The sequence below is a fragment of the Puma concolor genome, chromosome B1 (assembly GCF_028749965.1).
Source record: "Puma concolor isolate L17-30 chromosome B1, mPumCon1.1.hap2, whole genome shotgun sequence".
Lineage (NCBI taxonomy): Eukaryota > Metazoa > Chordata > Mammalia > Carnivora > Felidae > Puma > Puma concolor.
In genome coordinates this window covers 50,679,660-50,706,918 of record NC_141670.1, presented here as the reverse complement: position 1 = coordinate 50,706,918, position 27,259 = coordinate 50,679,660, and the positions used below count along the sequence as shown (strand labels likewise).

The 27,259-nt window shown below is 39.2% G+C and overlaps 1 protein-coding gene across 2 annotated transcripts in view; it reads left to right on the top strand.

Annotated features, from left to right (window-relative positions):
• INTS9 (integrator complex subunit 9) overlaps positions 1 to 27,259 on the top strand; it is a 104,056-nt gene that overhangs the window by 53,110 nt on the left and 23,687 nt on the right. The window contains exons 7-9 of one of the 2 annotated variants that reach the window (XM_025921591.2): positions 13,731 to 13,851; positions 14,691 to 14,825; positions 25,438 to 25,549. In XM_025921591.2, the coding sequence (XP_025777376.2) occupies positions 13,731 to 13,851; positions 14,691 to 14,825; positions 25,438 to 25,549 (368 nt within the window). The remainder of the gene's footprint in view (positions 1 to 13,730; positions 13,852 to 14,690; positions 14,826 to 25,437; positions 25,550 to 27,259) is intronic. The other variant, XM_086703789.1, reaches the window with a different exon arrangement.

Sequence of the window (27,259 nt, the reverse complement as noted above, 5' to 3'; positions counted from 1 at the left end):
TATGTGTTGTTTTATTTAACTTACACTGTGTGCCAGACACTTGTTTTTCTTAATTCACTTAAAGTCTCAGCATTTTACTTAATTTATTTAGTTCTATAACATCATTTTGCAGAAGAGAAAACAGGCACAGATAGGTTAAGTAACTTGCTCAAGGTCAGCCAACTAGTGAGTGGTAGGATTTCATTTAGAACCCAGGCAGTAGGGCTAGCCTGGTTCCAGAGTTTGTGCTTTTAACCATTATGCCGGGCTGCCTTGAGGGCACATGTCACTTTTTGAGTGCATGTGAGCCCCCTCAGGTGAGGAGAGGAGGAAGTATGTGTAACTGTGCTCATTTTTCTCCTCTGTTTTATGGATATTGTTTGGGTCTCGATTTCTGTGATTTAGGGATATGGTGTCTGTATGGCTTCATGGTAGGAAAGACTCACACGTGTGTCTGACTCTTCTGTGTGTACACCCACCTGCCTAAGACCAGATCCCTTTCCCTTCTCATTTTGCATTCTTGTTCTCAGCTTCCTCTCCTCCTGCCCATTCCTATCCCTCCTTCCCCTTTTCTTTCTCTCTCCTGTGTGCCCACTGGAGCACATCAGACCTAGCTGTGTGCATTTCCCGCCTTAGAAATTTTAGGACTTTGTTCTCTTTCCCCATGGAACATGTACACATTGGCCCTTATTTCCTCCTTTTAAATTTATACCCCTTACAGTATTCTTCCACAAATAATTTTGGCACACCAGAAGTGATGTTCAAAGGTCACTGTTTCCTGGCTCCCAAACCCTGGGCCAAGTCTTAGGAAGTCCCATGTCCTTATTTTGCCTTTTCTTCTGTGACCTTGGGCAGAGTCCTTGGCAATTTTCCTTTGCCTCCCATTCTTTGTAAAATACAACGAGATAACTGATTTACAAAAGAAGTGCCATCGTTTATGAGGGAGAAGGGTGAAATGACCTTGAAGGAGCAGAGGATGGGGAGGGCAAGGTTGCAGGGGTAGACTGAAAGTTATTTCCTAAGATGCTTAGGAAATCTCCCTTTTAAAGAAGGGTGCTCCTTGAATTAAAACCTTGAATTCGCTATCTCGCCACCTAGTGGGCAAAAATCTGAAACTGTTGAAAGCTAACTTGGTAAAGGAGCAAGCCGAATAACTTGGACTAGTGGAGAAGACCTCATTTCATTATTTCATATATTGAAACCATATTTCTGATCCTGATCAAGTATTGTGTTTTGGCATCTGAGCACAAGATATTGATAGAGAAAGAGAAGACTCTTATCGGAAAGAATATGCTGAGTGTTAGAGAAACAAACCTAGCAAGCCATGTCCTCTTTTTCTCCTGGATAAACTCCGCATAAATATTACAAGCGGTAGAGGAATTTGAAGAGCTGTTTTGTAATTGACATCAGACAAAAGAGTTCTTGTGAAATACTCACCTAGAATTTAACCTTGGGCCAGAATACTAAAAGTGCTTCATTTGAATAACATTTATGCTGAAGGCTTTTACATCACTTTAAAATTTCTGTCACGAGCCAGTTCATATCTAGTGTCCCAAAGTACTGTGGCACACTAAATTGAGTGAGAAACACTGTTTTTTGCTGTCTGTTACATTGACATTTTTCCCAAGTGATATGAGCTGTGTCTTCTATTTTTTCATTCCCCCCTTTTCTTCCCCCTTTAATTCCTGTACTCACCTTGTTGAGAGGGGTCTTAAGTAGGGCTCACAAACTCAGATGACTTCAGGGATGGGAAAGGTCAATACAGGAGAAAGGTGGGCCACCTGTAACTGTGGACTAGGGATCACATCCCTCTAAAGGGGCACAACTTCAGCAGATTATGGCCATATGGAAACGTGAGTCTATTGCTGCCAAATCTTCCTTTTCTTTTTCTTTTTTCTTTTTTTAAGAGAAGCCCAAACTCTGGATGTTTTAAATGTGATTTTTTTTTCATCTTTTTAAAATGTTGGCTCACACATGAAGATAAAATCCTGTATGATCCAAGTAAAACACCTCTGAGTTGGATTTGAGACTCAGGCCCCAGTTTTTGACTTAAACTTCACACAGGCGGTCTCTTGGTTAAGTGCCTAGAATTGATGCATTTTGGTAGCTTAAGTTACTTAATAAGACCATGAACTAAAAAAATAAATAAATTAAAACCTTTCAGACTCATTGGTCAAAGGAATCTGACAAATTCTCTTAAATCATTTGAAGTTAGTTTGAGTTAGCGTTTGATTTAGTATTAGGATGTATAGCAAAAGAAGCTATTACTCTTGCTTTTTGGCAGCTGTCTGACTCTCCTGCCTCAGTTGACACCGCTCCTTGAGATTTATTTAGAAGTTAGACATCTTTCTTCCTCATTTTGATGGCCGCAGTTTACTCTTCTTGAAAAAGAGATTTTGAAGGGTAGGAAAAGGAGACTCCCTCTGCAAGATAATTTTTGAGTCTCTGACTTTCCCATACCCACTTCAAGGTTTAGGGTTTTTAACAGGAAAATTTAGAACAGAATATTCCACTTAAGAAACTAAACCAGCAGGTAGGATTTTCCTGTATTAGCCTAGAAGTCTACGGTTATAATTAAGGATAAATCATTACAGGATATTGTCATAACCTTCTTGCAAGCATTAAGGAATTATGCACCGATATATTCCTGGCAGAAATGTTGTGGCAGTTTTCAGTAGTCAGAGCTCAAATATGTGGGTTCATCCCTTATAAAAAACATAAAAGAAGACATGGTTGAAGTTCCTCAGCTCTGATGCTCCAGGGCTAACTATATGGTCGGGAAAAAATTAAAGCTATGGGCTTGGAGATCAAATAGACAGGTGTTTAAATTTCATATCTGCTTCCCAGTAGCTGTAGCAATTTATTTCTTCTAGGCTCTGTTTCTTCATTTATAAAACAAGAATAACATTAGCAGCCTTGCAGTGTTGTGTTGAGGACTAAATAAGTAGCATGAGAGTCCTTCAAACAGTGCAAAGCACATAGTAGGTGCTCTGTAAACACCAGCATCCTTTTCCCCTTTAATGATACCCTTGGCTCACATAACCTCTTTTCCATAATCAGCACACATGTGCCTTCCACAACCTAATTTATCTTTAGATGCTACCTTTCCTGATGAAAGTAAGGTAGTATAAAAGAGGGAAAACCATTTTTCTGATTCCACAGTTGTCTCCTGTTAGTTAACACTGTCATCCAGACGCTGGCACTCAGTCTCCTATTCTGTAAAACAAGAGAATTGAATTAAATTATCTCTAAGTTCACTTAGGTTACAGCTTTTAAAGATGTCCAAGAGAGAGGCTCCTTAAGCCAGTGTTCATGGAGTGGCAGTACTTTGATGAAGTCATCACTGCTTGTCCTTGAGCTTTGCAGTTCCAGAAACTTAATCATTTCATTTCACTCAGAGTTGATTAGCCTCTGAGGGACTGATTCCGGCTAACTAAACTCCCAGGATATTGACTGACAAACAAAAATCCCATTTAATTACTTTGTACTGAGACATCTGCCTGGCTCCCGAACTAAAATGGTTCATCTATCTAGGACACTCCCGTCTGGTCAGCAAGTCCACTTAAGAGATCAAGTTATAGATAAGAGGTTTTTTTGATGAGAATCGAATCAAAGCAAAGGTAGTTTAGGTACTCTGGAGAATTGTTTTTATTATGCTTTAGTAGCCTAAGCAATTGCCTTTGTCCTTTTTAGAGATAAATGGGTCTAAAACAAAAATTAGAGATTATAGTTTTAGGTTAATATTAACTGCCCAGGGCGCCTGGGTAGCTCAGTTGGTTAAGTGTCAGACTCTTCTTGATCTTGGCTCAGGTCATGGTCTCACCATTCAGGAGTTCAAGCCCCACCTCGGGCTCTGCACTGACAGTGCAGGACTACTTGGATTGTCCGTCTCCCTCTTCTCTGTCTCACTCCTTCGCCCCCACCCCCTCCGCTGCTCACGTGCTTTTTCTCTCTCATATAAACTTAAAAAGAAATATTGAGAAATGCTTGATTATCAAGCTCCACTTTAGTAAACTCCACATAGATCATCACTCTGCTAAAACATCTCCACCCCACCCCATTCACATGTATATTAAGCACACTTTCCTGTAATGAGAGGGAAAAGACGTTGCTGTTGCTTATATTCTTTGTATTCTGCTCTTACATTCATTTTGCAGATTCCTTCATTCATCACACACTCAGAAAAAACCCAACCAGTGTTTTATCTCTAAGCTTTTAAGTGGTCCCTATGGACTTAAAAGTCTTACTCTTTAACACAAACACATGGTCTTTGCTGCTTGTTGGATGCTGGTAGGATGGAAGAAGAGACAGCAGAGCTCTGGCATGATGTCAGAACGCTGGGGGAAAGTTTCTTAAGTACTCAAGTGTGATAAGAAAAAACAAAGCAATGAAATCTTTTAGAAAGTACTTATTAAACATTTAGACTCTGAGAACTTGACTTTGATAAATTAGAAAGCCAGAAAAAATAGAACTAGTTCCCACTGGGTTTCTTTATCCAACTTTTCCTGAATCAGCCAATCATCTTAATAGTTTCGACAGGCTCTATAAATCCCTCTCTATAATTACAGCCTCAGGTAAGCACAAGCAGAATTTTAGGGAAAGTTAGGTTAGATGTTAGGAAATATAAGGAAGTAGTGACCAAGTGACTAAATATCGCAAAGGAGTAAGAAAAGGGTGTCAATAAAAGGAATTTGTGAATATAAATATGGAATTCAGACGACTTACTGACTAACTGCCAAGTGCCTGGCATCATGATAAGTTTGCAGGAAAATGCCCCCAAAAGTTTAAGACATAATCCCTGTACCCAAGGAGCTTGTCAAGCAAAGATTATATACTAAGTGGCCAGACTTACACTGGACTTGGCAGATTTAAGTAGAGTTTCAAAGAGGGAAGAGGCAATTCTAAGATAAAGGAAGGGTAGAGGCAAAAACAGGGCAACACGGCATGATTGAGAAGTGACTGGGTTGGTTCAAACCAGCCAGTGCATACCAGGAAAGAGAGAAAAGAATTGGAAATTAACATTGTAGAAAAGATTATTGAAACTTTGGTCATTTGAAAAAGCCACCAGTGTATTTGACTAATTCCTAGTTTAAATCTCTTCTGCAGCTGATAGGAAATTCACCAAAATGTGGAAATTTTGTCACCAAACCTGTATGAAAAAGGAAACCTCTGGATATTTCCCAATAGAAAAATGACAAATAATTAGTTTTAAATCTGAAAAATAGTGTACTCAATAAAAGGTACCAGAATAAGATACCCCAAGAATTTAAGTATAAGGGGGGAGCTAAAGTGATTGAATTTCATTAAAAAGCTAAATTTCATAAAGCACTGATTATCCTATATATGATGATAATACATATATATATAACACATTTGCTATAGTCCTCACAACAATCTTTGAAGGAAGTATTTTACCCTCAGTTTAGAAATATGGTGGAAAGAAAAGGTTAAGTAAATCGCTCAATGTTGCAACCAAAATAAGCAAAAATTGAAGTTAAATTGGATATGAAGAATACCCTTCTACAGAAGTTCTGTATAATTAGTGCTTGTAAAAATGTCATTGAGGAGACCTCAGGAAAGCCCAGACTTAGTTAAGGTATTTAAACATGGGTTCTGTGCTAACATGTGATCCAGAAAACTATAATTTATGAATAACACTGGGTTGTCTGTTCTGAGTCGCCTACAAGAGCTTCACCTCTCTCTGGCTCCACTGGGAAGGAATCACTCACATGGGTGATGGCACAGTTCTGTTCTTCACAGGTGATGGACTGAAGCCTCCTTCAGGCCCTTGTGTGTGGACCTCTCCACAGAGCGTCTCATGGCGGTTTCATCATAGTGAGCAAGAGGACAAAAGAGAGAATATGGGCAAGATGGAAGTCACAGTCATTAGTAAACTAATCTTAGAAGAAGTGACATCCCTTCAGTTTTGTCATATTCTCTTCACTTGAAGCAAACCACTAGGTCCAGCCCACCCTCTGGGGAGGGGAACCACACAAGGGAGTGAATACAGAAGGCCAGGGATCCTTACGACCATGTTAGAAGCTGCCTGCCATAAAACCCTACACTGAGCAGGTCAGACTCGAGACCAGAGTCCTTGGGACCTGCTTAGCCTTCCTCTTCTGGCTCACTGGTTGGTTCTTCCCTGAAGTTCTCACCTCCTCACACACTGTCATAGGGCTCTCTAGCCATACTTATTGGTGCACTTTGGACAGAACTTGTCAATAATTGACTCACTGGTTCCTACCTTTCCTGGGGCAACAAGTGAACAGACATTTTTATTTTGTGAGTGTCTTTTGTGTTGGGCACTGCTCAGTCAGGATACAAAAATGCAAAAAGATACTATGGTGTGAGTAATACGATATAATGGAATAAAAACATATTGTTTTTATTGTTGTATTTAACAAGGCTATTATCTCCTTCCCAACAGTGCTCTCCTAAACTAGTTATTAAAAAATCATCATGAATGTTTCTTTATAAACAGATGCTTTCCTCAGTTTCTCTGGAACATAAATTTATTATTTCTATGCCATTTGCCCTAACAGGAAGATGAGAGAAGATCCAAGTTGAAATATACCTGAATTTTTCACAAGTCTTTTGTTTTGCTTAAGGAAATTGTTATTCTCTACACTCTAGTAATTTCTTCAGAAGTAGGTTCTGGACTGTTGAAGACAAAAGTAATAGATATTTCACATCTTTGGTCTTCCCTTTTTCCCTTATCAAGGGCTCAGCATTTGCTGGCTTATTCTAGAGGTTGAATATATGATTGTTTAATCTCCAACAGAGAGTGAAGGAAACATTAGCCAAATGCCTCGTCTTGAGAAAGACTGTTTCATATTTTAATCTGCTTAATTTGTAGAGGACATTGTCCCAGATGGCAAGGGGAGAGTATGCTGGGAAGGGTCCTCAAGGGAAGAAAGTAAAGCCCAGAAAGTTGTTTCGGGTAATGGCCGTACTGGTTGTCAAGGGATGGGAAGAAGGTTCACTGTAAGGAAGGCGGGTTGAATCTAGCCTTGAGTGTGACTTTTTGCTCCACCTCTAACAGAGATGACTCTGTTGCAGCACCTTGGCAAAGCTGAGGGCAGTGTAAGACAAATTCACCTAAGTTGAAAGATGTGATTGGGCTGCAAGTGTTATTTTTCATCCTCCCCACCCTCTCAAGCCACTCCCATAATAGCCTTCCAGCTCTGGCTTAAAGCTTAGAAACAAACCCTTCTTCTCCTACCCAGCCCAAAGTAAGAAGTCTTTATTTTTATGAAGGTCAGCACTAGGGTGCCCAAACCATGAAGCTCCCTGATCCTGAGGAATTTAAAGAAGAAGCTAAAGCAGGGGAGTAGCTTGGGTTCTTTCTTGAGACCCTATAGAGCAGTGCGTGGGCCACTCAAGTTCAGAGTCATTGCTGCTCATTGAAGTAAATCACCCTGGGCTGAAGTTTACTCTGATACTGTTGGAAAATGCATATGTTCCTGGAGCTGTGTTGGCTGTGTTTTGGGAGGGGAGGAGTTGGGGGAGGGAGTGGTTAGAGACCATCTTTATTCAGCATCTGTTCTCTGCCAGACATTCATGTACCTTATACTATTTACCCCTCACAGAACAACTCTAAATTCTTCTAGAGGTGCTGCTCTCCCAGTTTCACAAATAAGGAAACTGAGGCTCAGAGGTGAAGAAGTAATGCTGGGATTTATATCCAGACAAGACTGTAAATCCTGTTTCTTCCATCAGGTGCCTCTGAGAGAAACCTCTCCTTCCTCCAAATAGTTGGCAGAGAGTCAACAGGGGTGTGAAAGGAAAAGGGAAGCAGTAGCAGCAGCCCCTACCAGTAGCTGCATCCAAAGGGCTCTCCTGTACCACTTCCCTGTCTCTGATACACAGGCCATTCTCCCAAAGAGAACATAGGATGTGTACCTGGCCTTGACCACTGTCACAAGACCTGAGAAAAAGAAGCTGTCTAGATTTTAAAGGAGTAAGTGTTGTCCACACAAAATATGAAGAGGAGACAACATGATAGGTTACAGGCTGGGGGAAGCCTGGCACCAAGAGAGCTGTTTATAGCTCAGTATACAGAACAAAGGCTGAGGCAGGACCCAGATAAAGAAGGGCCTTATAAAGTCATGCTAAGAGCCTTGGATTTTATTCTGAATGTAATGGGAAGCATTAAAGTGAAAAAGGGGAGGGAGGGTGGGTGGGTGGGTGGGCGTGTGTGTGTGTGTGTGTGTGTGTGGATTTGCATTTTCAATATATCTTTTAGACCCTTCAGTGAGAGAAGGCAAGTCTGCAGGCAGGGATGACTCATGGCTTTTGACATCTTTTTATTGCCTTGTACTGTTGTAAAAATGTTTTAGACTTAAACTCCTTATGAGCAGAAGCCTTTATGTTGTGCCTGTTCTAGCCCTTATAGGACTTCAGTGCTATGGCCATAGTCAGGGCTAAATATTTATTGAATAAATATTGTAAAACCTAAAGCAATCCAGTGTATGTAGGACAGATAAGTGAAATAAAATCTTCATGAGTGTGTTTATGCAGAAGGTAAAAAGAAGGATTATTAATATTTTGTTGCTGGAGAAACAAAGGTAAGGAGAATTGGGACAGCGTGATCCATGTGCTAGGTTAGCTAAACCTCTATTCAGTGTTTACATGATTCTGACTGTATAAATGCAACTCCCTGGCCTTATAACATTGTTAGGATTACTTTTCTTTCTTGTACAACTTTTTGTTTTCCCTTGAGTTAGTAATGATCTTGTCTGCTTAGTTTCCTATACACTTCTTACTAATTTAGCTCCAACCTGTCTCTTTGTACAAGTCTCTCCTCAGTATGTTCAAACTCAGTGTGTTGTAACAGTTTTATCTTCTTGGAAATTCTCTCCCAGAACCTTCTCTTTCCCCCATCTGATCTCAGCTGCTCTTGGGCCTGCAGCATGGCTCTCCATGTAGGATTTTCTTCACCATTATCCTGAAGAGATCCTCACCTCTTTCTTCTGTTGCAACCTCTGTTTTCTGGGTCTTTTTCTTGTTCATGCCTTCATTTTGCCAGGCACATTCCCTACTAACTTCCTGAGGAAGAGTGCATGGGAGGCAAACTTTCTGAGACACTGCACATCTAAAATGCCTTTGTTGTGCCCTCACCCTCCAATGGATAGAAATCCGGCTTTGATATAATTTTCTCTAGCTTCCAGAAGTGCTGTTGAAAAGTCCAGTACTATTCTGAGTCTAAATCTGTGGTATGTATCCCTCTTACTCCTCTGTGAAAACTTAGAATATCCTTTTTGTTCCTTAAACTCACGATGCTATTTAAAAAGAAAGAAAGAAAGAAAGAAAATCATGATGATGTGGTTTTACTAAGGGACAGTTTTCATTCATGGGCTGAGTACTTAGTGGGTCCTTATCTAGAGCAGAGGTTGCAACTGTGGCCAAGCCCCTGTTTTGTGGGCCAAATGTGTCCTGCCAGTTTTTATAAGTAAAGTTCTGTTGGCATACAGCCACATTCATGCATTTACGTATTTTCTGTGGCATTGCATAGCTAGGTTGAATGATGCGACAGAATGTGGTCTACAGAGCTTAAAATATTGTTTTGTTTTTTTATTTTTTATTTATTTATTTTTTTTAATTTTTTTTTTCAACGTTTATTTATTTTTGGGACAGAGAGAGACAGAGCATGAACGGGGGAGGGGCAGAGAGAGAGGGAGACACAGAATCGGAAACAGGCTCCAGGCTCTGAGCCATCAGCCCAGAGCCTGACGCGGGGCTCGAACTCACAGACCGCGAGATCGTGACCTGGCTGAAGTCGGACGCTTAACCGACTGCGCCACCCAGGCGCCCCTGTTTTGTTTTTTTAGAAAGCATGTTTGCTTTATAAAAACTTTAAGTCTGAAAAGTTAAGAACTTCAATTTTGCCAAAAAAATTTTTTTGTTTTTAAAATGTTCTCCCTTGTGTTTTCTGTTCTTTCTTTCTGGAATTCTTAACACTTAGATGTTGAACCTCTTGGACAGGAACTCAGGTTTTTTTTCTGTCTTCTTTTTCCATCCCTTTGTTTTTGTTTGCTCTTTCGTCTGAGAAATTCTCTTTACCTCCCAACCTATCCATGAGTTTTTCATTTCTGCTATTATAATTTCTTATTTGGGCATAGTTTTTTCTATTTTTTAAATGAACTGCTACTGTAATATACAAATAAAAAACAGATAATATATAGTTAATAAATTACTATAAAGCAACCATCCTTATAACTGCTACTCAGGCCTAAAATAGAAGATTTCCAGTAACTCAGAAACCCCTCTCCGTGCCCCAATCTAATTATAATCCACTCTGACACATATGTCATGGATTTTGACCCATTCCAATATTGTCTTTTTGCAGCTCAGATTTTCCCATCTTTGGACAGTGAGCCTTTTCATGCTGTCCACTGTGTCCTTTTATTGTGACCTTTGTATGTACCCTTTGTTTCCTTGCTAATCTAGTTTAACACTCCTCTTGTTTATTCCCTGTCCTAAATCTGGAAGCCCCCATTTCTCTAAAAAACTCTGTATTCTTTTAGTTGGAAATGGAATTTTAAGCTCCTGTTCTGGTTGCTAACAATACTCCTTACTTCTGATTGGTGGTTGTTTCTAGGTTGTCATTCAAAGGAAGGAGCATATGTATTTTTCCTTCCCTTTTTTTCATGATTTTATTATATTTATATTATCAGAACATACAGCCCTCACACTCTATCCTCTCTCCCTCTGAACCTTCATTTGGCCTTACTTCTGGAAAACTGCACATAAACGCTCAGCTGATACATTGATGTTTCTGTAGTCAATTTGGTTATCGGAAACTCATTCTTCAGAAGCTGTCTCAGGATGGGATCATGAGAACAATATTCCCTGAGTTCTCGCAGGTTAATAATTGTTTATCTGTGCTCAGTGACCTTGAAAGTCAGTTTTGCTAGTTGTATAATCTTTGGCTTGCATTTTCTTGCTTTGATGTCTTAAATATTTCACTCTGTTTTCTTTGAGTAAAACAGCATTGCTGTTGAAACTCTGGTATCATATTTTTCTCCTTTGTAAGTCACTTGCTCTTTTTGCCTAGTTGCCCCCAAAGTTTGTTTTATTTATAGTGTAAATATTTTCCCAGAATGTATCTTGTGTTCTTCTGGGTCAGTATTTCAGGTATGTGTTCAGTTCTTTCAGTGTGTAGTTTCAAGCCTCTTTTTATTTTAGCAATTAGAGTTTTTAGTATTTGGCTTGGATTTCTGTTAGGGACTCCTGTGCTCTGAATGTTGCATCTTCCTTGCCTGATTTTTGTTTTATGTGGTTCTTTTGTGTCTTGTATAATTTTTTTTATGTTTTTAACTTATTTTGAAATTTTGATATGTTGGCATGATTTCATTGTCTCTCTGCTGTTATATTTTTATGTCTAAGCTTTTTCTCATTACCCCTCTTTTTTAAAAAGTCTCTTCTCTTTTCTTAGATATACTATCTTGTTTATCTAAGGATCATAATGATAGTATTTTTTTAAGTTTTATTCTACCAGCCTAATTTATTTCCTGTCCTCCTCCCTTCATTTGTTTTGGCCTTTATCGTTTTAGAGACCTTCCTCACATGTATGGTAATCCTTGGTTCTTGGCTCATGTTGCAGAGTTGGACAGTAAAACAAAGATTTTTTTAAAAAGAGTTGGACAGTAAAAAAACTAATTAGAAAATCTGTGTACCATGAGTTAAGTCTTGCTGAATTATAGACTTCACCATACTGTAATCTGGTTGGGCCTTTTTATCATGAAACCCCCAGTGGCGGTATCTTTTAGTTGATTGTTTTCTTTGGTACTGATCAAATTTTTCAGAGAAGTTTCTTCTGGTCTCCTACCCCCCCTGGAGGATATAAGCCTGACTGATAGTGTTCTGGGAGCCATATGAGGAGAAGAAAATTGTTACTCTTGGTATATAAACTTTGCTTAATAAAGCTTCTTCTAGGGGCACCTGAGTGGCTCAGTTGGTTGAGCATCTGACTTCGGCTCAGGTCATGATCTCATGGTTCATGAGTTCGAGCCCTACATTGGCCTCTGTGCTGACAGCTTGGAGCCTGCTTCGGATTGTGTGTGTGTGTGTGTGTGTGTGTGTGCGCGCGCGTGCGCGTGTGTGCTGCGCCCCTTCCCTGCTTGCACTCTCTCTCTCTCTCTCAAAAATAAACATTAAAAAAAATTTAAAAGAAACAAAAATAACAGAGCTGCTTCCAGTTGCTGGTTTCCCCTAGTCCAGACCCTCATTTTTATTCTCTCCAGAGAATAACCTCTAGCAACATGCCTGGGAGGAGAAGAGGCAGTGCTGAGCTATATGGAATAGAGGAGGAGAATTGGAAGGTTCCATTTCTCATCAGTTTTTTTCAACAAATCCCCTTGTTTTTAGACTCACCTTCAGTCTCACTTCCAGATATAACTATTGTTTCAGATTGCTGAGCTTTTTATGGGTTCTGCAGTATAAATTGCTTGAATTAAACTTTCCTGTGTCTGCTAAGTCAGTTTTTTGTCTTCCTACTTTCCACTTTCTAAAATGCTGTTGCCATGTCTCTTCTCTCATTCTCTTTGTCTTAAAGAGGTGTGTGTGTGTGTGTGTGTGTGTGTGTGTGTGGCCCTTTACTATATTCAGTGGTATTTAAGGAGAGAGAACAGAACTAATGCACACTTTCAGTTCACCAGAAAATCCTTGACCTATTTGTACAGAGAATCTCAGGGAAGTCCCTCTCTCAGTTCTGTTCCTGAGTCTGTTACAGCAAACAATACAGTGTTTTTCTAATGACAAATTTTTGTTTGCTTGTTTTAAGAGATACTCCTGATGCTAATCTGAAAGGTCACAAATTGTGTTTTATTTTCCTCCCTTATGCCAAGCTTCACCTGTGTTTAACTCAGTCCCTTTCTATAGCTTTGCAGACCTATGAGTAAAGTGTATTTCATATATCACTCATGAACAGGGAGGAGCAGTTGAAATGTCGTATTGAAATGCTCTTTGTTAAGATCTATATGATAAGCCCTAGAACGATCACTAAGGAAAAAAAATACAGTGAAACATTGTGAAGGAAATTAAAAGGCTGCATCAGTAGTAAAGTAGTAAAGGAGGAACAGAGGGGAAAAAAAAGACCTGAGGCACACAGAAAACAAAAGTTAAATTGGGAAACATAATCCAACTATATCAATAATAAATGTGAATGTATTAAGCAGTCCAAATGGCAAAGATGGTCAGACTAAATTAAAAAAAACATATCCAGCTTTGTGCTCGATAAACAGAATGGAGAATAGAAAAATAGAGAAAAGTTAGGGTTTTTTAAAAAAGGATCAACAAAACTGAAAAACTTTTAGCTAGACCAAGAAAAAAGAGAGAGGACTCAGAAGTGAAAGGGGGGCAGTACTACCACCCTTACAGAAATAAAAATGATTATAAAAGAATCCTGTCAGGGTGCCTGAGTGGCTCAGTTGGTTAAGCCTCCGACTCTTGGTTTCAGCTCAGGTCATGATCTCACAGTTCTTTAGTTCAAGCCCCACATCAGGCTCCATGCTGATGGTGCAGAGCCTGCTTGGGATTCTCTCTCTCCCTCTCTATCAGCATCTCCCCCAACTCGCTCTCTGTGTCTCTCTCTCAAAAAAATGAATAAACTTTAAAAAATTAAAATAAAAATAAAAAAGAATCCTGGAGGCAGTTATATGCCAGTAAGTTGTAATAACTCAGATAAAGTGGACAAATTACTTGAAAGGATTTCGCGATAACATAGCGTTGGCATTGTGATGCATTTACAGGCTGCTGCCTTCTCCACTCAAGGACGCAGTCGAAGTATCAACCTGGAGAAGATGTTATACAATGCAAGAGGTGAACTCTGCCCTTAGCAAAATCCAGCTGGTGGGATATTCTCAGAAAATTGTGAGTGTTAATATGGTTTTAAGTGATGCATGAATGCTTTTGATTCATCCTGTTACCCTTTGGGAGGATCTTCTCGTTCCCTTTCTTCGGCCATTCAGTTACTGAGAATCTTGTACAAGGTGAAAAAACAGAGCAGTTGTCATTATCCTCTGTCTTCCACCCTCCAGGCTGATAGTTGTGTTCTTTCCTAACCCTTACATTCCCCATCATTAGCCAGCATTCTACTGACCAGCATGTAATGAGTCATGAGAAAGACATCTCATCCTATTCACTTGAGAACAGTGAGTGCAGCTTTATAGATTTTGGACAAGTGAAATAATACAAGAGCATAAAACAGATCAAGAAGCGATTTGTTGGCAGGTATAACTTTTGAGCTCTGACCTGATAGTAAGTGTCCCCATTTTTGTTAACTTAGGCCCAGAGCCACTCAGTATAGAACAACCAGGCAATTAATGCCTAACCTAAAAAAAGAAAAAGAAAACACAAGTATTTGTCTCTTTGGTGTTGCTGGTAATCTATTGCCTCTTTATTTAAAAAAATAAAAAAATCTATTGCCTCAGTCTTTTCATGAGTGAGGCCTGAGTGCCTGGTAAATGTAGATATTCTGAAACTCAGGGGGTAAGGATTGCTTTCTGGGTCTACCATCTGGTCTCCATTGATTTTTTTTTTTTTTGCTTTATACTTTCTGTTTTACTTTAAAATTTCTATATCTAAGTAGAGAAGGATATTTCTGGGTTTTTTGATTTGTTTCTTTTTTCTTTTTTCCTGCAAAGACTTATCTGGTATGACTGTACTGCTGAAAGCTCATCACACATTCTCTTACTGTGGTTCTTTTCTAGGAGCTTTTTGGTGCAGTTCAGGTGACTCCACTAAGCTCAGGCTATGCCCTTGGAAGCTCCAACTGGATTATCCAGTCCCATTATGAGAAAGTATCCTATGTCTCCGGATCCTCCTTACTTACCACACATCCCCAGGTAGTTCTGATTCTCTTTTAACAGTTCAGTGTTTTGGTTACTGAACCCAAATTGATAATGTATCCAGAACATCATCAGTTGTTTTTAAATCTTCCTAATTTTGGTTTCTACATGTATCCTATTTAAAAAAAAAAAAAATTTTATTGTTATTTTGGTAAGAATGCTTAACATGAAATCTACCGTTTTAATAATTTTTATACTATACATTATTGTTGACTACAGTACAGTGTTGTATAGCAGATCTCTAGAGCTTATCTTGCTTAACTGAAACCTTATGTTAAGACACTCTTCCTGAAAGGTAGATTTCCCATGTCCCAGTGTTTAGGATTGCAAGGTCCTCTGTAAGATCCTGCTGCCTTTGGGTCCATCTCTAGGATTTTGAGATTTCCCACCACTTTCAATAACCATAGCCTGATATACAACAGAAATGGTCACGCATTTACTCAGCAGATGTTAATTATTTCTTTACTAAGGGTCTACTATGTATGTGTCAAGCATTCATTAGGTATTAGAGTGTCCATGGTGACCCACAGGCAAAGTCCTAGCTCATGAATCTATGTTCAGAAGAGCAAGGAGGGGCCGTTGTGATTGCAGCATGCTGTCAGCAGGGGTGTCCATGAAATGAGCACAGCCAGGTGAGGTGGAACTTTGTTGACCATGATGAGAAATTTGGATTTTATTTTAATGTATTTTATTTATTTTTCAATGTTTATTTGAGAGAGAGGGAGAGGGAGAGAGGGAAGCAGCAGAGAGAGAGGAAGACAGAATCTGAAGCAGGCTCCAGGCTCTGAGCTGTCAGCACAGAGCCCTATGCGGGGCTTGAACTGACAAATCATGAGATCATGACCTGAGTCGAAGTTGGACACTTAACGACTGAGCCACCCAGGCGCTCCTTAATGTATTTTATTTAAACGTGTAGAGGGAAGCTATTAGAAGATTTTAGCTTGGTCATTTGTTAAGTCATATTTGGCAAGAAGCTAAGTACATACGTACCCATTGTTACAAATGTATTGTTTGTTCCTTTTTAGGTATTTGTAATGAATTTATTGTCCATTTCATAAATCCTGATTCTTTCCGTGTTTGTAAAGGAGGGGCAGAAATCAGATAGTTAGCTGATGGATGGATATGTAGATAGATAACTTGGGGAAGCCCATATCTTATTTTAATACGAAGAGGAAAAATGCCTGCTGTAGGTCTAGAACAATAGGATGCTTATGATCTGTCACCATGTATTGGTTTTTTTCATACCTTCTTTTATAATCAAATTTCATCTCCAGGTCTAGAGGAGGGGACAAGTTGCTTTTTTTTTTCCTATAGCTAGCAGAATTCTGGGCCTTTCCCGCTTATTGAAATCAAAAGCCCATCAATGTCATCTTAATCTGCTTCATTGAATCAAAATACTTTATTGGCAGCTTCTATCATTCTTGATATATTCTTCCATAAAAGACAGAAAAATTATTTGGCTGCCAACTCTTCCGATTTGTCCTGCTTAGATCAAAGGCTTTACAGTACTACTGATGTAATTTCCAGTAAATTATTCTTCCAAGGTTCGTAAATTTAAAGGGAAAATAAGGTCTTGAAAGTAATGAGCAACATACCTAAGTAATTAATTTTAATTTCAAGCTGGCAACCAGTGTTGTATATAAAAAAGATAATGAATTCGATTTCCTTTCACCCAGATAATCGGATTCTTTTTTTTTTTTTTTTTTTTTGAGAGAGAGAGAGAGCATAAGCAGAGAACAGGGGCAGAGAGAGAGAATCCTAAGCAGGGGCTCGCTCCCACGACCCTGGGATCATGACCTGAGCCAAAACCAAGAGTTGGATACTCAACCGACTGAGCCACCTGGGCGCTGCAATGATAATTGGCTTCTGCATTGAATTAGCAAGGATAAGAAAAGTTTAGGTTTGAAAAACTTAACAGTCAGCTTCTGAGGTCAGCAAGCTATTGTCCATGGACCAAATTTGGCTTGCTACCTGTTTTTATAAATGATGTCTTCTTGCAGTACAGCCACATCCATTTGGTTATGGATGGTTTATGGCTACTTGCACACTGTACCAGCAAAGTTCTGCTTTAGACTTTACAGAAAAGGCCAACCACTGGTCTACTTGAGTGGAACTTCCCTAGGTAGAAAAAATAGGCTGCTTTAGTGATCTAATAAGCATAGCAGAGTGAGGCTTTGCATTAAGCCTGAAGTGGTAAGAATGGAATGACAAAGAAAACATTGGCAGGTCTTTATTTCAACAAATACTTATTGAATGCTTGCTGTCTCCAGGGTAGGAAAAATACAGGCCAGAGATTTCATGCCAAGATGATATTGAGAATGGTAATGATGACACTTACCCACCTGACAAGAAGGAGTTGACAAAGGGGGTTCTGGTTTTAGAAGGGAGTAGTGAGTATGATGCATAGCAATTTGAGTGAACACCGGGGACAGATGAAAATCTAGAACTGGAACTTGGATGCGACAGCAAGCCTGAGACAAATTAGAGCATCAGATTTTTTAAAGTATGTAAAGAGCCTAAGGGGAAAGACTGATGAGCTGTGAGGGACATTTACCAATAGAAGGTAGAAGGAAGAAAAATAATCTTGAATAAGAATGGAGAGTTAGAGGAGAACTGAGGCCCACAAAAGTACAGCATCCCATCCCAAAGGGCAGAAGAGAACTAGCTTTTACTGACTGGAAAGCCTCAGTACTAATTTTCCTATTGATCTGGTGTTCAACAACATACTGAATTCTTATATTCTAGTATTTATCTACTAATGATAATATTATCTGCAAAGAAGTAACAATTTTGTCACTTTTCTTTCAATCTTTTTATCTTTTATTTCGTTTTCCTTACAATCACATATTCTAGTCCCATGTAAACAGAAGTGATGACAGTGGCAGCCTTTTCTTATATCAGATTTTAAAGGGAATGCTTTTGTAGCTTCTTCATTAAATAGGATGGCTTCCTACTGGTTTTTGTCTATCAGGTTAGGGAGTTTCTCCTCTGTTCCTAATTTTCTTATTTTTAAAAGTCAGATGTAGACATTATACCTTATCAAGTGCTTCTTCCAGTCTGTGAGATGATCATGTGATTTATTTCCTTTAAACCAGTAATGTAATGAATTGTAGTATTAGCTTTTCTCACATTTTTTTTTAAGTTATTTTGAGAGAGAGAGCATGAGTGGGGCAGAGAGAGCACGTGCGCGCGCGCGCGTGAGAGAGAGAGAGAGAGAGAGAGAGAGAGAGAGAAAGAGTATCCCAAGCAGGCTCTGCACTGTCAGCACAGAGCCCAAAGTGGGGCTCAAACCCATGAACCATGAGATCACGACCAGAGCCAAAATCAAGAGTCAGACACTTAACTGAGCCGCCCAGACCCCCAGCTTTTCTCACATTTAACCATCCTTTACTCTTGTGATAAATCTTATTTGATCAGTTTTTTTCTTTTTAAAATATACTCCTGGAATATAAGTTGGTCAGTATTTTTTTGAAATTTATACAGGTATATCTCATTTCATTGTGCTTTGCTTTATTGCGTTTCTTACATACTGCCTTATTTACAGATTGAAGGCTTGTGGCAACCTTGCATTGAGCAAGGCCATCAGCACTTTTTTCCAACAGCATTTGGTCACTTTGTGTCTCTGGGTCACATTTTGGTAATTCCCACAACATTTCAAATTTTTTCATTGTTATCACATTTGTTATGGTGACCTGTGATCAGTGATTTTAACTTGCTAAAAGCTCAGATGATGGTTAGCATTTTTTAGCAATCAGATATTTTTTTAATTAAAATATGTAGGGTTTTTTTTTTTTTTTTTTAATTTTTAAAAAAATTTTTTTTTTCAACGTTTATTTATTTTTGGGACAGAGAGAGACAGAGCATGAACGGGGGAGGGGAAGAGAGAGAGGGAGACACAGAATCGGAAACAGGCTCCAGGCTCTGAGCCATCAGCCCAGAGCCTGACGTGGGGCTCGAACTCACGGACCGCGAGATCGTGACCTGGCTGAAGTCGGACGCTTAACCGACTGTGCCACCCAGGCGCCCCGGGTTTTTTTTTTTTAAAGACATAATGCTATTGCATACTTAACAGAATAGTATGTATAAATGTAACTTTTATATGCGCTGGGAAACCAGAAATTCGTTTGACTCTCTTTATTGCCATATTCAGTTTATTGGTCTGGGCCTCAACCTGTGATATCTCCAAGTTATGCCTATAATCTGTATTCATAAGTGAAAAATAGACCCATACCTTATTTTCTCATTCTGTCTTCATTTGTTTGGCATCAGGATACATTTAGTCTCATGAGATGATTTGAGCACCTTCCACTCTTTTTCTTTTTTTTTTTTCTTTTTTTTTTAAATTTTTTAATGCTTATTTGTGAGAGAGAGAGAGAGACAGAGCACAAGATGGGAGGGGCAGAGAGAGAGGGAGACACAGACTGAAGCAGGCTACAGGCTCTGAGCTGTCAGCACAGAGCCCGACACAGGGCTGGAACTCACAAACTAAGAGATCATGACCTGAACTGAAGTCAGGTGCTCAACCAACTGAGCCACCCAGGAGCCCCATTTTCACTCTATAGCTATACACAAGATAGCTGTTCTCTTTTTTTGAAAGTCAGTTCCCCATAAAATTATCCAGGCCTGAGATTATCATTTTAACTTTCTCATGACTATTGAACTATATTCTCTGGGTCAGAGCTGTGCGAATATAGCAGAGATTTGTCCATTTTACCTAGGTTTCCAAAATCATATCCATGGAAGTTGTTTATTACCCTTTTTATTTGCTTAAACTTTTTTGTGTAATTCTATTTTCATTCTACATTTTAACACCTCTTTTTTTCTTGATCAGATTTGCCAGAGGTTTATCTGCATTACTGATTTTCTTTAAAGAATAAGTTTTTCAGATGAACGTAAGGGAAGGGAAACAAAAATAATATAAAAACAAGGAGGGGGACAAAACAGAACAGACTTATAAATATGGAAAACAAACTGAGGGTTGCTGGAGGGGTTGTGGGAGGGAGGATGGGCTAAATGGGTAAGGGGCATTAAGGAACCTACTCCTGAAATCATTGTTTCACTATATGCTAACTAATTTGGATGTAAATTTTTAAAAATAAAAAATTAGGGGCGCCTGGGTGGCACAGTCGGTTAAGCGTCCGACTTCAGCCAGGTCACGATCTCGCGGTCCGTGAGTTCAAGCCCCGCGTCGGGCTCTGGGCTGATGGCTCAGAGCCTGGAGCCTGTTTCCGATTCTGTGTCTCCCTCTCTCTCTGCCCCTCCCCCGTTCATGCTCTGTCTCTCTCTGTCCCAAAAATAAATAAAAACGTTGAAAAAAAAATTTTTTTTTAAAAATAAAAAAAAAAATTAAAAACAAAAATAAGTTTTTGTCTTTAATTGTTTTTGTTGTATTTTCATTTTCTATTCTGCCCTTTATTATTTCCTTCCTTTCATCTTTGGGTTTTCTCTGTTGCTTTTCCTTTAATACTTTACCTCATTCATTTCCATCCTTTTGTGCTTTCCAATAAGTGTACTTAAAGCTATGTTTCTCTCTTAGTATCATTTAACTCTGTTAAATTGTTAATATGTAGGGGTCTGTCATTCATCTCTCAGTATATCATAATTTCCTTCATAATGTTCATAATTTAAGTAGCCAAAGGTTGTTTTATAGTGCTTGTGTTTGTTTCTGGTCCATCCAATATGATTAGACTTAGGGTTAGACAAGAGACTTTTTCCAATCATGCTTAAATGTTTCTGGATTTTTCTTTTTTTTTTTTAATTGGCATTATGATAAGAATATACTCCTTCACTGAAGTGTTGCTTTGAAACACAGTCCATTTTTGTAAATGTTTTGTGTATGTTGTAAAAGACTGTGTTTACCGTTGAATGAAAACTTTTCTAATTATTGTGTTAATTCTGTTCTATCATATCTTTGCTTAGTTCCCAGTTTCTGGAAAGAAAGTTATTTGTTGATTTATCTACTTCTGCCTATACTTTCACCAGTTATTGCTTTTTATAGTTTTAAGCAATGTAATCGGATGTATATGTGATCATTATGTTTTATTGAACAATTACTCCTTTTATCAGGATGCTGATTTTTTTCTGTATCAAACCTGCATTAAAAGCCAAGAGACATTTTCCCCCTCCATATTTGCCTCATACTATTTTCCATCTGCTTCTTTTCATTCCTTCTGTATCCTTTTCTAGTGAGTCCCTTGTAGACATAGTAAGGGTTTTTTTCTTTTTTAGTCAAGAGTCTCTGGAATGGTGAAACTATTTATATTTACTGTAATTACTATTGTACTGAGGGTTTATTTTTGTAATTTTATTTCCTGTTTTTTTTAGTTCATTCTTTTCCCCATCCTTTCTTCCCTTCTTTTAGATGACATAATTTCTTTCTGTAAGTTTGAACACACATTTTATTTTTATTCTTCTGAGTTGTTGCTTCATTTATTTTTCCTTTGAGTGTCCTAAGTTTATCAATATCTTTGTCTTTCCCTCCAGAGCCACACCTTCCTCTTGTCTTTCCTGTCTTTCTCCTCTTCCTTCTCCCCTGACCCACCATGTTCATACTGTCTGGAATTTTAGTTCTGGGTTATCTAGGCTATACATCAAGTGTTGAATATATCACTTATTTAGACAGTGAGCTTTACTGAGTTGTTTTGGGGGTTTTTTTTCCAACCTACCTTCCCATATATCTCATAATCCTCTAGATTGACTTTCCTTCTTCCAGGAGTGCTTGAGGAACGTTCACCAAGAGCGTCTTAAAATGGTAAACCTTATGAGGCTTTGAAGTACTAAGAATAGTTTTAATTTTTTCTCACATTTAAATGATAGCTTGGATAGATATAAAATTCAAGGAAAAGAACTTGGAAACTATAAAGCTTTGAAAATCTTTATTCATTTTCCATTTGTACCCTTGTACTTAAGAACTGCAGAACTCTTTAGATTTGTGTTCCTTTATGGGATTTGCTTTTAGAATTTTCACTTTATCTTAAATATTCTTAAGTTTTACTGTGACATATCTTAACTGTGTATTTTTTCTGTCAGTATAATACTTTGAGAAATCTTCCAACTTTAACACAAAAAGATTCTTAATTGTTTTTAAGATTATTCCTTCTGGTTGATTTTTTATTTCTCTTTATGGAATTTCTCATACACTGATATTGACACTTCTATGTTTTGTATATCTCTTTCTTCCTTTTTTTTTTACCCCCTTCTCCTGCTTGATGCCTCCTGAAAAAAAACTCCTCAACTTGATCTTCCAGCTCAAGAATTCATTCTTTAGCTCTATCCATACTGCCCTTCAGCCTTTGTGTTGGATTCTTTATTTCAGTCACTGTATTTTTATATGCAATATTTTGAAATGTTTCTCTTTATACTTGTTTTTCTTTTACTTATTTTGTGTGTGGACTTTTTTAATGCATATTCTGCTGTTCCATTTGGTTTATTAATTCTCCACGTGGCGTAGGTTTTTAGCTTATTGTATTTAGTAGATGTTGTTTTCCTCAGTGGTCTTGTTTTATTTCCCTGTGAGCTCTTACTACTTGGCTTTCAGGGACATCCTCTTGTACCTCTGCTCTAGACACTGCTTTTTTCCCAGGATTTGTCTTCCTGATATGTTACCACTTAGCCTGGTAGTGTGAGGAAACAAGGAACGGCTGATAGGTCTGCCTGTACCTTTTATGAACATTCATCCCACTATTCTGGTATGTTCTGCTTCACAGTATGGTGGAGCAGGCCATAGGCAGTATGGAAGAGAGAGAAAAGGCCAAGGAGTTCCTTGCCACCCTCTATTCTTCCTGCAGTGCAAGCCCTCTTTGGCCCTTGCTTGCCATCTTGTCCCTATTCCAACACCCATGGTTTCCCAGGAATTCATCATGGTTGTTTAGTTTCTCAAAACTGTCAGGTGCCCTTATTTCTATGCTTTCTCTCAGCTTAGATTCTAGAAGGGAGCCAGCGGCCTGTGTTCATTCTCTATCTTGTTGGGAATCTCATAGTGGAATTTTTGTTTTCTTTTAAAATATTTTTATTTCCTTATATTTCTGATTAGAACACTAATTTGTATTTATTGTAGTCATTTTGGAACATACAAAGTGTGTGTTTGAATAAAATGTTCCCACTTGAAGCACTCAGTGAGTTGCCATAGACACCTGTAATATATACATTTGCTCTTTGGTGATGAAATGGAGATGTTGGCAATGTCAGCTTGGTTCAGAGGGTGTCACTACAAGGTGTTAAGGGCTAACTCTTTACAGTAACCCTAGTAATCTACAAGAAATGTCTCCCAAGTATGTCTCCTAAAATCACAAACATCTTGTCTGATCTGATCATGAAGTATCTCATAACTTCCAACATGGTGGTATTTGTATTACAGTACTGCCTTTGTTTTGTTTTGTTGTGTTTTTTTTTTTTTGTGGACATTTAATTTTCAAAGGACGGCAGCATCGATGACTGAGGTACAGAGATAATGTTTTCAGGGCCACAGTTTGATCTCCATTAGATGCTTTCATTCAGATTGGTAGTTCTTAACCTTTTGGGGGTTATGGCCCCATATGACAGCCCAGTCACCTCTGGGAAAATGTACATAGGCGCGCACACAGAATTATGTATGCTATTTTGAGGGTTCCTAGACCATCTGAATTCCCCCATCAGCCCTGTGAATCATTATTGGTTTGTTCTAATAAGGTTCTTATAAAATTGTCATTTTAAGCTAAATATGCTGTCTAACAAAGTTTGATCCCTTTTGTCCCCATTCCGGGTCCTTCTGTTTGATGCATGCACACAGGGAACATTTCTAGGCTCATTGCACATCTGCTACTATAAACCACTGTATTTCTTCTTCTCTGGAAACAATGCATATGTATTTTATTAGAGAAGTGCAAATAGGAATCAGAATCTATTCGATATTGCTGTCACGACTATACTTATCTGTGTTAAAGAAATGTTTCTTGGGTTAGAAAGCAGCTTGTATAACTGCAGTCATGTTATTTAAAAAAAATAATGAAGCCCTTATATCCATGTTTATATAAAATGCTAAAGGAATATACATCAAAAGGCACATGTACTCAGAGATAACATTGCAGGTGGTAGGTCTTTGCTGTGCTACTGTTTGGAATTTTCTTTGTTGGAAAATATGGGTTGAACAGAGAAAAGAGGGATGAAGCTTCTTACTAAACTGGGTTTCTGACCTTTATCTTCGTGTGTTCCATTGAGTATGTGGAACAACACTAAGGAAAAGACATGCTACGAAATGAGACCTAGCATCTCAATCCCTGGGCCCTCATTTTTGTTTTCAGTTTGAATCCCGGTTTCTTTGGAAAAGGCAGTTACTTACTTAACTAACTAACTAACTTACTTACTTACTTATTTAGATGCTCTGAAAACCATCAAAATTAAATTCAGACTGTGCAAGGTAAAATAAAAATTCAACATCCTGAGGATCACATAATAGTGCACTGTGGAGACTTCATAGTTTACAAGAAGATCATGTATATTAGCTCATAAGACTCTCAGAAATCAGTGAAGGCTTATGGGTCACAAATATGCCCATGTTATGAGAAACCCAGCTCAGAGCCTTACCTGAGGTCCGTGACCTAGGTAAGAGAATGGGAAGGAAGCTCGTTGTTTCTGGATCCTAATTCAGTATTCTTCCTGGCTTCTCTGCCACTGAGACTTAGGGAAGATTGCCTTGACTGGTTGAGTCCCAGGTTGCATGTTTTCATAATATAAACTTACTTCATGTATTTATTTCAAGTCTTTACACTTGTTTTCATTTTGCAGAGCTGTCTTGAGAATCAGATTATATAGCACAATGGTTCTCAAGGCGTGACCCAGACCGGCACCAGGAGCATCTCTTGGTAGCTCATTAGAAATGCAAATTGTTAGGCCCACCTCAGACCTGAATCAGAAACTCTGGGTTCAGTGCCCAGCAATCCACAGTTAAGTAAACCGTCTAGGTGATTCTAATACACATTCATGTTGGAAACCCACCAGCGACATGTGTGACATGACATTTTCAAAAGAGCAAAGCGCTCTACAAATTTGAGATCATAAGCTCTTTTTTTTTCATTGAGGTACAATTTTATGTATAGTGAAACCCAGAGATCTTAAGCATACAGCTCTATGAATTTTCACATCACGTGATTACCACACCAGCCGAGGCATAGAACTCCTTTTTTTTTTTTTTTTAATTTTTTAAAATATTTCTTTATTCTTGGGAGACAGAGTGCAAGCAAGAGAGAGAGAGAGAGAGAGAGATACAGAATTTGAAGCAGGCTCCAGGCTCAGAGCTCTCAGCACAGAGCCCGATGTGGGGCTCGAACCCACGAAGCATGAGATCATGACCTGGGCTGAAGTCGGACTCTTAACTGACTGAACCAGCCAGGTGCCCCGGCATAGAACTCTTTTATCATGGCTGTAAAGTTCCCTCATGCCTCCTCTCATCTGTCCCTATCCCCAGTGGGCAGCTACTTAACTGTTCACTGACAGACTTCATTAGAGGAAGTAAGGGAACAGGACAATGATGAGCCAAACACAGAAAGAGCAATAACTATTCTCTTTTTCCTTCACTACTTGCACTTACCATTTCCTTTTGAAGTACTGAGCATAGTTCTCTCTGGTTTTTCAGCCCATGGACCAAGCTTCTCTCAAAAACAGCGACGTTCTCGTTCTGACAGGCCTCACCCAGATCCCCACCGCCAACCCGGACGGCATGGTGGGAGAGTTCTGCAGCAACCTGGGTATGTGTCCAGCTCAGGCCATGAACGGGATGAAATGTGCTAAATTTACTTTTCAGTTCTTGCTCCTGTAGCATTTTGTGTTCCTTCTCTTCATGTTCACCCCCTCTGGTACCCCGGTTCAAGGCTTCCCCTGCCCCGCCTACTCTACCCTTCCTGCCCATCCTTCAAAGCTTGCTGTTGTCAGCAAAAGCAATTCTTAAGCAACATAAATCTGAAGAATGTAAGAATGGTTGTAAGGGTAAATTCAAATGTTTAGCACGTTTATGCAACAGATACTCAACATTCTCCCACTTGATTTATGTTGAAAATTCTTATTTGTTTGCTCTGTGGTGGGATTTGGGGGCAAGACGGGGGTGCATACAGGATAGCAGTTGTCAAAAAAGGGAAGAATCACATCTTTGCTTGTAAGTAATAGCACAGAAAAGACTTAATACTTTGCATTCACAATAGCAATATACTGAGCAGATACATTTTTCCACCAATATTTGGTCAGTGTTGTTTTTTTTTTTTGAGAGAAGACTAAATTTGGAGAAGAGACTTGCTACCCGGAAGAAACGTATGTTTCTTTGGATATAATTGTCAGTAAAATCTAGAAATCCTGCCTTTCTTTTAGAAAAGTATAGGTTGCTTACTGTCTTAACTTGGGCTGCTGTAACAAAATGCCAGACTGGGTGGCTTAAAGAACAAACATTTCTCACAGTTCTGGAGGCAGGGAAGTCTGACATCAGATTGTCAGTGTGGTCAGGGTCTGACCAGTGGAAGAGGGCTCTCTTCCTGGCTCGCAGACACCCACAAGTGTGTCCTCCCTTGGCCGAAAGAAGCAGCTCTCGTGTCGTCGTCGTCTTATGAGGGCAAAAATCCCATCATGGAGGCTGTACCCTCATGGCCTCATCTGAACCCAGTTACCTCCCAAAGCACCCCTGACCCAGTACCATCACATTGGGAGTTAGGGCTTCAATATATGAACTTTAGGGGGATACAGATGTTCAGTCCATAACAGTTGCCAAAGAGGAGTTAATGAGCTCAGACCTTTCACCCCTTTCACACAGTTTATTCTTCCTTGAAAAAAATTATTGGACTAGTCTCAAATAGCACCTCTGATTTGTATGTTTTGTTTGCTTATTGTCTAGAATCACAGACTCAAAACACTTTAGATCTGAAAGGAACCTTGCATCTAATCTGTTTCTTAAGTCCACTAACCACTTGCCTCATGATCAGTGAGGCCACTTCTTAAAGATGCAAATTTGAGGGCCCATCCACAGACCTAGTAAGTCAGATTCTCTGGGGACAGGAGAGACCCAGCAGCAAAGTTGCATTTTCAACATTTCCCTGGCAATTTTCACACTTACGAAAGCTTGAGGGGCGCCTGGGTGGCGCCGTCGGTTAAGCGTCCGACTTCAGCCAGGTCATGATCTCGCGGTCCGTGAGTTCAAGCCCCGCGTCGGGCTCTGGGCTGATGGCTCAGAGCCTGGAGCCTGTTTCTGATTCTGTGTCTCCCTCTCTCTCTGCCCCTCCCCCGTTCATGCTCTGTCTATTTCTGTCCCAAAAATAAATAAACGTTGAAAAAAAAAAAAAAAGAAAGCTTGAAGACCACTAATCTAGTCCACTCCTCTCATAACCAATCAGGAAACAGGCCCAGCCAGGTTTCAGTGGCTTACATGGGGTCCTATAGCATGTGATGAATGCAGGAGTAGATCCAGGCCTCTTGAG